At 35.3% G+C, this 12,524-nt stretch overlaps 1 protein-coding gene and 1 long non-coding RNA gene across 3 annotated transcripts in view; both read right to left on the bottom strand.

Moving 5' to 3' along the window:
• STYX (serine/threonine/tyrosine interacting protein) overlaps positions 1-12,524 on the bottom strand; it is a 38,314-nt gene that overhangs the window by 3,857 nt on the left and 21,933 nt on the right. Inside the window, exons 5-10 of one of the 2 annotated variants that reach the window (XM_058739071.1) lie at positions 11,823-11,883; positions 11,379-11,415; positions 10,920-10,959; positions 10,779-10,829; positions 8,532-8,604; positions 2,242-2,335 (exon numbers count right to left, since the gene is read on the bottom strand). In XM_058739071.1, the coding sequence (XP_058595054.1) occupies positions 2,242-2,335; positions 8,532-8,604; positions 10,779-10,829; positions 10,920-10,959; positions 11,379-11,415; positions 11,823-11,883 (356 nt within the window). The remainder of the gene's footprint in view (positions 1-2,241; positions 2,336-8,531; positions 8,605-10,778; positions 10,830-10,919; positions 10,960-11,378; positions 11,416-11,822; positions 11,884-12,524) is intronic. The other variant, XM_058739072.1, reaches the window with a different exon arrangement.
• Positions 111-2,235, bottom strand: LOC131517231 (uncharacterized). The gene is made up of 2 exons (XR_009264464.1): positions 1,756-2,235; positions 111-1,500 (listed from the first exon to the last, which is right to left on the bottom strand). It is a non-coding gene; the product is annotated as an uncharacterized LOC131517231 (long non-coding RNA).

Below are 12,524 nucleotides of genomic sequence, written 5' to 3'. Positions count from 1 at the left end.
ATATCTTCATGACAGGATATATTTCCCCTCTTGAGAATTAACTATGTCTTAGATATTACAAATAACAATCATTAATACTTATTTATTTACTTATTTATTTTTTTGGGGTGGGGGGGAGTGGCAGACAGAAGATCCGCACTGAGAGCAGAGAGCCCGATGTGGGGCTCGAACTCACAATCTCTTGTGTGAGATCATGACCTGAGTGGAAGTCAAATGCTTAACCGACTGAGGCACCTAGGTGCCCCACAATCATTAATTTTTAAAATATCTTGAAAACAGAATTTTTAAAGAGAGAATGGTACCTAAATGTTTGGTTGCCAACTTTGTTTTTTAGGCACCATAAACCTGTGACTTTGAACATAAAATTTAAGAGATTAATTTTGTATTTTTGCAATCTTATTTTTGAGATATGATTATCTTTTTGCTTTCATAGACACTGCTGAAAATATTTTTCCAGTGAAGCTGTGGTTTGATTACCAAGAAGTCTAAAACTAAGAGAAAGGATGGCATGTCACAGAGCAGATTTTATTTTACCTACTCTTTACATCAAAGTCTGCTAGTACAGAAATTTTCCACATAGAATCAAAGTTACCCCTATATGGCCAATAGTTATAGTCAAGAAATTTGAGTCTCCATGGAGGAAAACTTAGGGGAACAATTAAAATAGTAAAGGGTCTACTGTGTTATTTGCCTAACAATGGCACAAGCTTAAAGTTATGCCCAAAAGGTTGGGCTAAATCATGGTAATAATGTTGTATCAGAGGTTGGATTCTAACATGAAACTAATGTCTCACTATAAGATCAATAAAATAAAGATAGAATATCAAGGCAATGGGATAAAGAAAATATGCTAGCCATAAAGCTAAATACAGCTGGTCTAGCTGAGTTTCAGATGAAGTGCTGAACTTGGATCTAAAAGAGGTAAGAGACATCAACAACTAATGCAAGCAGAAAGTGAGGAGGTACAAATAAAGCTCTAGAGTATAGGAATTCCAAATAACTAGGGATTGGAGGAAGTTTAAGTTAATCATCCTTTCTCTTGAGTAACGTGTGAACTAAATTTTTAAGGGTAGAGAGACAATGTGATGCACTCTAGGTGGAGAAAAGAAGACACAAATGAAACCATGAGTTCAGTTTTCTGGAATGCATATATAAAGAGGAACTCTGAGAGACACCAAGATCAGAAGTGCCTTTACTTACTATGACACTCTATGTTTTCTTCTGTAGGAATAAAACCAATGAAGGCTTTTGTACAGGAAAAATACATTAGAACTATCTTTTATGAACTATCTTCTATGAAAATAAATCTGGCAAGAATGTACAGAATAAACCAAGTTAGAGTTTGGATAGGAGGCCAATATGAACCTGAAATAGACTGAGATTGAGTAAAAAGGAAAGGATACAAACAAGGGTAACAAAGGTCTTGGAGAAGAAAGATAAAGTTAAAAGATTTTGAGAGCATGCTTGGATCATTAACTTTGAAAATAATGGTTGGGGCGCCTGGGTGGCGCAGTCGGTTAAGCGTCCGACTTCAGCCAGGTCACGATCTCGCGGTCCGTGAGTTCGAGCCCCGCGTCAGGCTCTGGGCTGATGGCTCGGAGCCTGGAGCCTGTTTCCGATTCTGTGTCTCCCTCTCTCTCTGCCCCTCCCCCGTTCATGCTCTCTCTCTGTCCCAAAAATAAATAAATAAATAAATAAATAAATAAATAAATAAATAAATAAATAAATAAAAAAAGAAAATAATGGAGAGAATACTCTGAAAAAGGGAAGAAAGGGAGAAGGGACTGAAATATTGATGACAAGAGAAAAACTGGGGTGGCTCACGTTAGTCACCCTATTTAACTTGAAACATGCTTTCACTTATTTAACCATCTTTTATTTTTAGTAAGATCATGGAGTGTACTTAAAGCCCCTTCTCCAGATCCCTCTTATTTTAATCTTTACAGCAGTTACACCACTTAAAGACTTAAACTAAAACGAAGCAGAAATGTGATCTTCTAACTAGCCTATTCTATTAACCAAGTACACTGGTGTTTACACAGTAGAAGCTCAATATAATACACATGTATTCAGTATAAAATTAAAATTTACAATTACCTTGTTTTAATTCAATAGTCTGCCCCAAGTTTTCTAAACAATTTAAATTGTTCAGTATAACCAATAAAGAGCAAAAGATGCTTTCTACCTTTCATACCATCATCTCTCTCCCCAACCTTCTCCAAAATGAAAAAACATCCTTACCTGTGGGTCCAGAATGAACGGATAATGACCTTTCTATCTGGAGTGGTGACATCATCTGTATTGTTAATTTTGCTAGGTAGATGGCTTCATATTCCTAAAAAAGATTTAATTAACTTGAATATACATTTAAATTCTTGGGTACCCAAAACAGTGGTTACCATGTTCATTACTGGTATTCTTATTGATACTGAAAAATCTGGTGCCATAATTGTTGTAAGAGAAATACAGATTTTAAAATTCTGACCTCATAATTTTGCATTTACTGATGAAACTATAAATCAAGTCCAGCTAATTGCTTGCACTAGGGTATCATACGTTGAACTGCTGGTATATGTTCTCTGCCACTGGGGCATTAGCTATATGATCTCTGACTTCCTCTGTTAAAACACAAGCCTTTGCGGTGTTAATTACATGTTATCTAAGCTCCTCTGTTAACACACACACACACACACACACACACACACACACACACACACACACACACAACCACAAACCCAAACAAGCAATCTCATAAAATGACTAAGAATAAAATGAAATAAAGTTCAATAAAGATAAAATGTTTTCGTAGAATATTTTATTATTTTTTTAATGTAACTTATTACTCCTTTCTCCTCATTTCACCTTAATACTGTATTGCTCCCTATTTTGGAGAAGAGTTATTTGTTTAATATTTATTTTTGAGAGACAGAGTGTGTGCACATGCAGGAGGGGAAGAGGCGAGAGAGAGAGGCAGAGGATCCCAAGTAGGCTCCACACTGATAGCAGAGAGCCCAACATGGGCTCTAACTCATGAACTGCGAGATTATGACATCAGCTGAAGTCAGACGCTCAAATGACTTAGTCACCCAGGCACCCCTTTAAAAATGAGACTAATAAGGCATTTAATGGATTCAAATATGTATTTGATTTTCTGATCCCTTAAAATTAATAGTCCTCTACCTCCAAACATGGAAGAATAAAGGCATTTCTATCCCTCTCCTCTGATAATAGAGAACACCTCATTTGATGAAACTAGGAAACAACCATAACCGTAAATATGAGAAGAATGAAAACTAAAGAAATAATTACCAAATAGGTCAGAATAGTGGTTACCTTTATAAAAGGAGAAAGAGTGTCTGTGATTGGGAAGGGGCATCACAGGGCTTTTGAGATCCTAGCATAGGTTCAGTTTCTTGACCTAATGGTGGTTACATGAATGTGTATTTACATCTTATGCATTTTCTATATGTGTATTATATTCCACAGTAAATTAAGAAAAAAAAAAAAATGGAACCAGACAAGCTAGAACACAAGATGCCTGACTGCAAAAATCAGGCAGAATGGGTACACTTCAGAGTTCTCCAAAGAAAGATGGTGTGCCTAAGATAAAACTAATAAGCCTTTAAATAGTATGATGATCAGGAAATGTGAGTGGGCTGTGGGGTGAGGTAGGGCTTATCAGGGAAAATGTAAATGCCCACACATGATATTTTTGCAAGAAACAGGCTATATGATAGTAAGGTGAAGTATGAATTCAGCCAAGTATCTGATCTTAGTTAAAAATAAAACCTTAACCAGTAATTCTCCAAGTCTGGCTATACCTAAAGATCACCGGAGAGGCTTCAAATACATATATAGGGGCATCTGGGTGCCTCAGTTGGTTAAGCATTCAACTTCAGCTCAGGTCATTATCTCAGGATTCATGAGTTCAAGTCCCGCGTCAGGCTCTGTGTTGACACCTCGGAGCCAGGAGCCTGTTTCAGATTCAGTGTCTCCTTCTCTCTCTGCTCCTCCCCTACTTGTGCTCTCTCTGTCTGTCTGTCTCTCTCTCTCTCTCAAAAATAAAAAAAAAAAACTTAAATATTAAGTCTCACCCCCAGTGATTCTCACTTAATTGGTTTAGCTTAGCTTCCTCTGGGTGATTCTAACATGCATGAGGTGTTCATCAATCTAAATGAGAAAAACCTGTGACATGGGGTGGGGGGCTCCGCTTCCTACTCCATCGAGTAGTCATACCACCAGAGAAAAGTGTTGGTAAGAAAGTCTTCCAAGACAACTGGGAAAATTTAAGCTATCTGTCTTTCCCAACCACTACCCAGGTTCCTCTCCCACAACTTCACTGTTGGGCAAATAGCTGATCTAAGAAGAATACTTCTAATTCAAAGATGACCTATAATCAAAAAGGAACCATTGTAGGTTTTTTAGCATAAAGATGTCACAAGGGGAAAAAAAGCAACATTATAAACCAAAAGTCATATGAAGAACACAGCATGAAAATCACTCCATGGGGGCGCCTAGGTGGCTCAATCAGTTAAGTGTCTGGCTTTGGCTCAGGTCATGATCTCACTGTTTGTGAGTTTGAGTCCCATGTCGGGCTCTGTGCTGACAGCTCAGGGCCTGGAGATGGCTTCAGATTCTGTGTCTTCCTCTCTCTCTGCCCCTTCCCCACTCACGCTCTGTCTCTGTCTCTCTCAAAAATAAATAAAACATTAAAAAAACAAAACAAAACAAAAATCACTCCATGAAGCAAATGAACATGATTAATTCTCCATGAAGTCAATGAGAATATGACATTTCTGAAATGAATACAAAGAAGAGATAAAAGGACTCAAGGAAGAAATGTAGTAATGAAAGAGATGACATATCAACTCTCAAGGTCAATGGGTTAATAAACAATAAATATAATAAACTCAACAAAGAGAATAGACCATACTATCCATTTCTGGATAGTATCAATTTCCTCTGTTCTCCTGGAATTGCCCAGACAGCAAATATGCTAGACTTTAGAAAACAAACAAAATCCCCCCTAATAACCCTAATTTCCCCTCCAGCTGTCATTTCTGTTTTCCCCTTCAAAGCATAATTCCTGCAATTATCTATTCTTGCTGTTCACATTCCTCTCTTCCCATTTTTCCCTGAATGCTGAGCAATTAGGCTTATCCTTTGCCTTCTACTGTTTGTCAAGGACACCAATAACCTCATGTTCCTAACCTAATGTTAATTCTCAGCCCTTATCTTATTTGACCTATTATCAGCCTTTGTAGGATCATTCCCTACTTCTTCAAACACTTCCTTCACTTGACTTCTCAAACAAGCCACCCTGATTTTTTTCCTATCCCATTGGCCATTCTTTTCGATCTTTTCTGCTAATTCCTCATCTCCCCCACCCTCTACATGTTGGAGTGCATCAGGGTTGTTTTGGAACTTCTTCTCTATCTACATTCCTGTAGTGATCTCACCCAGTCTCAGGGCTTTCATTGGCATTTATATAATACTAATTAGATATATGGTTCTTTCCCCTGAAGTCTGGACTTTGATATGTATAACTGCCTACCGCCTAACAGCCCTCTCTACCTTAATGTAACCAAAACCGAACTTGATTTTATTCCCCTTAAATCTTCTCATGCAGTTTCTTTCATATCTTCCATAAAGGCTTAGATTCATCTTAATCTTCTCTCTTCACATCCAATCCATCAGCAAATCCTGTCAGCTATACTGTCAAATCCAAAATGTGATCTCTTCTCACCTCTTCCCTTGCTACCATTTTTGTCCAAACTAATATTTCTTTTGAATGTAGGGATTTAGGAGGTAAGGGCAGAAGCAAGTATTCCTAATACCCATTAGAATGCTATTGCAATAATGCAGTCAAAAGAAAATTAAGGGAACAAGCCATGCAGATGTTTGGGGGAAAGCATTCTAGGTGGGGGTAATAAGGGCAAGTGCCTTGAGATGAGAACATGCATAGTATTTTCAAGGAATTGTGAGAAGGTCAATGTGACTGGAACGTACATAGTAAGCAAATGAGATAGTAGGAGATTAGAACTGAAAGGTAAAGGACTGCAAGTGTAAGGCTATAAAAGTCATTGTAAATAAGACCTGTGGCTTTTATTTTAAGTGGAGGGATAACCTGTAATAAGATTCTGGCTATTCTGCTGAGTAAACTGTGTTGAATATAGGATACTGTAAATTTCATAAGAAATACATATATTCTACAAAAAGAAAGATTAAAAAAAATTTTTTTTTAAATGTTTATTTATTTTTTTTTTTTAATTTTTTTTCAACGTTTTTTATTTTTATTTTTGGGACAGAGAGAGACAGAGCATGAACGGGGGAGGGGCAGAGAGAGAGGGAGACACAGAATCGGAAACAGGCTCCAGGCTCCGAGCCATCAGCCCAGAGCCTGACGCGGGGCTCGAACTCACGGACCGCGAGATCGTGACCTGGCTGAAGTCAGACGCTTAACCGACTGCGCCACCCAGGCGCCCCTAAATGTTTATTTTTGAGAGACAGAGACTGAGTGCAAGCAGAGGAGGGGCAGAGAGAGAGGGAAACACAGAATCCAAAGCAGGCTCCAGGCTCGAAGCTGTCAGCACAGAGGCCGATGCAGGGCTCAAACTCACAAACAGCGAGATCATGACATGAGCTGAAGTCAGATGCTTAACCGACTGAACCACCCAGGTGCCCCCAAAAAGAAAACTTTAAAACACTAGAGGACATAAAAATTTATTTGAATAAATGGAATATATTGTTAGAGACAAAGACTAAAAATGTAAGGTATCAATTCTTTCTGAACTGTAAACATAGTTATAAAATAAAAAATATAGAGCCCTTTTCAGTAAAGCTCACACACACAATGTTAAAACCTTGCCAGGAAAATTCTAGAAAGAACATTAATGAGGGAATCTTGAGCTATACCATAACTTACTTATATAATATAGTATTTAAAATTGTTTGACACAATTGCAGCAGTAAGCAGAGCAATGGAATAGAACACAAAGTCCAGAAATAGGCCCAAATATAGATAAGAGTTCAGTATATAAGAAAAATAGCATTTCAACTCAGTTGGCTAAAAATAGGTTCCTTAATATATAAAGAGCTCTTATAAACCAATGAGAAAAATATCAATAATCTGATAGAAAGATGGGCAAACCACTGGAGTTGCCACTTTTACCACCATGATGACAATGATCAGAAAAATCTGATAAAATATTTTTGGCTATTGGTGCTGAATGTGATATTGGGAAAAAGGTACTTCCAGTTTCCTGGTGGCTTACATTATTTAAGCCTTTTAAAAGACTACGTGATAACATCAAATTTCAAATGCCTCTGACCCAACAATAGCTCTCTCTATATATGTATATATCTTACAGGCATATTCACACATGTAAACAAAGATGTACCTACCAGGATACTTTTCCCAATATTGTTCATAATCATGAAAGACTAGAAACAATCTAAAGGTTTATGTATAAGGAATTAATAATATAAAGTTATGATGCATATATACATATATGTATATATACATATAAAAATGCTGGTACAGTTGTATATATATTGTTGAATTTTAACCATAAGTATATATAATACCATAAGTACATATAAGTATATATTACTTTAAATAAAAAAATCAATTTAAAAAGACAACGTTTTTACACAACAGGGTTAAAAGGCAAAGAAACTTATTTACTCCTGCATAACTGGATGGAATGAGTAAGAAGACATCCTTTAATCCATAATTTTCCTTTTTGGAAAAAATTAAACTAGTTTAATCAGATACCTCACAGGTTTATCTTACTGTCTTTTTAGTTCATCTTCTAGGCACCAACAAAATTTGAAACATGGAAAAAATAAGGCCTATAATATAGAAAATAAAATATAAAAGCTTCTATACATAGTATACTTAGAATCAAAACTCTTGTCTCTGTGTGTACAATCAAAATAGAGGGAAAAAAATGAAATTTCTAACAATTATTTTATCTTACATTTAACAATGTGCCTTTAACCCTTTTTTCACAGTAATAGCAGCTTTTAAGAAAATACTTTTGAGTGGCGCCTGGGTGGCTCAGTTGGTTAAGCATCCAGCTTTGGCTCAGGTCATGGTCTCATGGTTTGTGAGTTTGAGCCCAGTATTGGGCTCTGCACTGACACTGTGGACTCTGCTTGGGATTTTCTCTTTCCCTCGCTCTCTCTTAAAATAAATAAACTTAAAAAAAAAAAAAAAAAAGAAAAAGAAAAAACTTTTAACTGGAAATGTAAACTTGAATAAAAAAATCAAATTAGGGGGTGCCTGGTTGGCTCAGTTAGAGGAGCATGCAACTCTTGATCTCAGGGTCCTGAATTCAAGCCCCATGTTAGGTGTATAGATTATATTTAAAATAAATTTGAAAAGTTAAAAAAAAAAATAATAAAATTAAATAATTAGATTATGGCAATTTTTAGGTAAAGTAAATTCTACATTTAATCTACATGGACGTAAGAAAATGAATTATCCTATTTTCTGATACCTTAAAGAGGAAGAAGAGAAAAGTTACCTGAAGTTGATGGACAAATCCAGCATTAGGATTAATACAAAATCTTCTTTCTTGAACATAAGCAAATGCATCTCTGAAAACAAAAAAAGAAAACTAAGGTGATGTTATTATTTCATGAGTAATCTCACTTTTTTCATAATTTACCTAAAATAAGAACTTATCCCAAAAATTTACCTAAAATAGGAAATCATATACAACTTTTACTACAGAGAGGTGGAGATGTAGAGGAAAAATCGACAGCATGGTCAGATGAAATATCACAATCCCGCTTATTTACCAGCTTGTGTTCTAAGGGAAGCTGCTCAACTTTCTAAACTTTATTTTTCTCATCTGTAAATTAGGGATTATAATAATTCCTATCTTGATAGGCTACTGTGAAGATGGAAGATATAAGTGTAAAGCACCTTTGTAGAGCATCTATCACACAGTACGTGCTCAAAATATTACCATTGTTTAAACAAGGAGAACTATATCTACTCCCTTGTGTTGTTGTAAGGCTTAAATGAGATAAAAGAGCCTGGAATAGTACCTGCCACAGACCCAATGTATGGAAGCTATTTTCACCATTATTACTGACAAGACACCAAATAATAAAGAGAATATATAAAACATAACATCTAGCCAGCATTTATCTTTTTCAATTAAATGAATGAAGGATTTGTATTCAAATAATATTAAGAATGGACACTTTTTATTTAGACAGACAGAGTGAGAGTGTGCGAGCAGGTGGGGGGAGAGGCAGAGGAAGAGGAAAAGAGAGAATCTTAAGTAGGCTCCGTGCCCAGTACAGAGCCCAATGTGGGCTTCGATCTCACAACCCTGAGATCATGACTGAGCCAAAATCAAGAGTGGAACACTCGACCAACTGAGCCACCCAGGTATCCCTAGGAACTGACACTTTTAAGAAATTTAAACACAAAGGATACCAAACAAATTAAACAAGTATTTGAATGTCTAGTATGTATTAGTCATGTGGATCCAATGCTGAATACAGCTCAAATGAAGAGACTAACAGAGAACATGATACAATGATGGATAAGTTGATACAGGCATATCACACAAAGTTTCACTGGCCATGTTAAAAATTATTAAGGATCAGAAACCTTTGAGAGCTTTTTGGGGGTACGGTGATTATATGACCAGATTTATCTTTTGAAAAGTTCACTCCTACTGTAGTGCAGAAAAAAACGGACTGGAGAAACAAAAGGATACATAAAACCACTAAGAAGGCTACCATTGGAAGAGTCCAGGAAAGACATGATTGGAGCTTGGATTGAAGATTAAATGATGATGAAGAGAAAGATAAAGTGACAGATTCAAGGTATATTTTAGGACATAAAACAGGTTGGTAAAGGGTCAGTTTAGGAGGTAAGGAATGAATGACAAGGAGGTGTCAATGACTACAAGATTTCTAACTTGTACAAGACACACTAAAAACAGGAAACACTGTACATTGACCAGTTTTTTCTTTTGTTCTGGGGCTCTCTCTCTTTTATCTAGGTAGTATGCTTGGAAAAGTTGATTCTGGATAAGAAAGACTACACTGAATTATGAACAGAAGATGAAACAGTGCCTAGGTAATTTTTCACCCAACTATTGTTAAAGGAAAACGTAATAAATTAGCCTTTTATAATTTTTTTAACGTTTATTTATTTTTGAGAGAGAGAGAGAGAGAAACAGAGTATGAGTGGGGGAGAGGCAGAGAGAGAGGGACACACAGAATCTGAAGCAGGCTACAGGCTCTGAGCTGTCAGCACAGAGCCCAACGCAGGGCTCGAACTCATGGACTGTGAGATCATGACCTGAGACAAAGGCGGACGCTTAACCAACTGAGCCACCCAGATGCCCCTAGATTAGCCTTCTAAACAAGGGAAGCAATAAACATCTGTGTGTATGAGTTTGTGTGTGTGTGTGTCTAAGTTTTTAAACTCAGACTGAACAATTCTCTAGTAGTAAATAATTACTTTTCCAAGGGTTATTTCCAACTGTAACTATCACAGCTTCTTAAAATAACATTTAGCACTAGTTCCCTAAAATCACAAAATATTAGCCTAAAGTATATCTACACAAGGTAGACAAGCTACAAAGGTTAAATGACTAAGCATGGAATATAAGAACCTGCCTAATCAAACATGACTAGATGACAAAATGATGAAGAGAATATCAACTTCAAACTCCCAAACTGTTTCCATTAAGCTTCATTTTAATGAGAATTTAAATTGGCTAGGTTTCAGAGTACTTTCTTACCTGTACTTCATTCCAAATGTTTCCATAATGTATGCAATAACAAAGGCAGCACTGAAGAGGGGGAAAATATTTTAGAAAAAAATAGAAAACACAACTCATTAATTAAATGCTAGAAAAAAAAGATAATCTCTAACTTCATACCTCCTGGAGATCCCTGCATTTCCATGGACAAGAACTTTTCCTGAAAAACAAGAAATAATTACTCTGACTATATATATATATCTAATTCAGCAACTAAAATATATTGAAACCATGTACTATACCATAGTAAGATAAATCCTTTCTTAAACGTTTTATGTTTTATACATACCATTTAGATACTTATTAACTTTCAAGTTTTACAATTTATATTACCTGTAGACTTTGAAATTAAAGACATTTAAAGCTGACCCAGAATTCAAAAATGGTTGTATAGGGTTACTTAAGAAAGCCTATCCAAATGAAACAAGGAGTTGGGAAAAAACAAATTTGGGAATAGTCTATTACATACAATTCCAACTTCCATACCCTTCATTTAAGACAAATGGTAACTAAAAAATTAACTATAACACATAATCTCCTGAAAATAAACACTGGCTACATAAAGAAATTACTATTTACCTCCAGTCTGTAAGCTTCCATCAATAAATTCTTTAGTCTGAAGGCAAAAGACATGTGTTTTAATAAAACATCTGGAGTAATATAAGCATAAAATACACAGAATAAAAAATTATTGAAAAAAATTCCAGCTAATTTATATGAATGCAAATCACCTTAATTCAAGAATTTCCAAAATACTACAAATGTGACTTTACAATTTTTTTAAATTATACAGGAGCTAAAATTTTATTTGAATTTAATAAATTCAAGGTGTGATTTCTCAGATATTTAGCGATCATAAAATGGTTTTAATAATAAATTTTCTTTAAATATAATCCCACAATTTTCAGTCACAACAAAGTAAAAGTAGCATGGGAAAGAATTAGTTTCATTATTATTAAGTTTTAGAACCATAATTAAGAGGTCAAATCACAAATTCTAAATATTAAAATATTTTATACCTACCATGGGAAAATAACGTATTATATTTTCAACTGGATTATCTGCAATATCCAAGACTAAATATCTGAAAATAGAATATTTTGTGATAAGCACACATTCAGATAAAATTCTATCTATGTATAAAAAAATTTACAAAATTTCTTGGCAACCAAGAAAATAATGCAAAACAACTTTCAAAGTGTCATATTCCCAAGAACTGGGTCATAGATTTTATATTGCTTAAATACATACATAGCATTTTTAAATGCTTCAGCCTTAAATAACAAGTTAATATTTCTCTGATATTTTATAGTATAAAAAATCTATCTAGTTAAAACTGTAAAATCCCAAGAAGGAAGAAACTTTCCTCTATATTAGAGTGGACCTAGAATATAAAGACAAAAAGTGTCTGTATTCCTTATTGTTATTCTTCTATTTCTACTAACTTCCCCATGGATTAGAAGATTCTTCTCTGAGTGGCCCTGTGACCACTCCTCACAACCCTATATAGGACGATTCAGAGTAAGCCCAAAGTCTCAAAGAGAGGAAGGTAATCAAAATAGGAAGTCTGATGGAGCCAGAATGATGGGAGTCAAATATTCATTGCTTGAACTAACCTTCAGTAGAGAAAAAAAAAAAAAAAAAAAAAAAAAAAAAAATCAACCAAGAGACCACCTGTCCTACAATTTTACACTTTGGAAAACACTGAAAATAAGATATTACTCA

Source organism: Neofelis nebulosa, chromosome 7 (genome assembly GCF_028018385.1).
Source record: "Neofelis nebulosa isolate mNeoNeb1 chromosome 7, mNeoNeb1.pri, whole genome shotgun sequence".
Classification (NCBI taxonomy): Eukaryota; Metazoa; Chordata; class Mammalia; order Carnivora; family Felidae; genus Neofelis; species Neofelis nebulosa.
The sequence above is the reverse complement of the archived record's forward strand: the minus strand, read 5'-3'. Positions and strand labels throughout refer to the sequence as shown.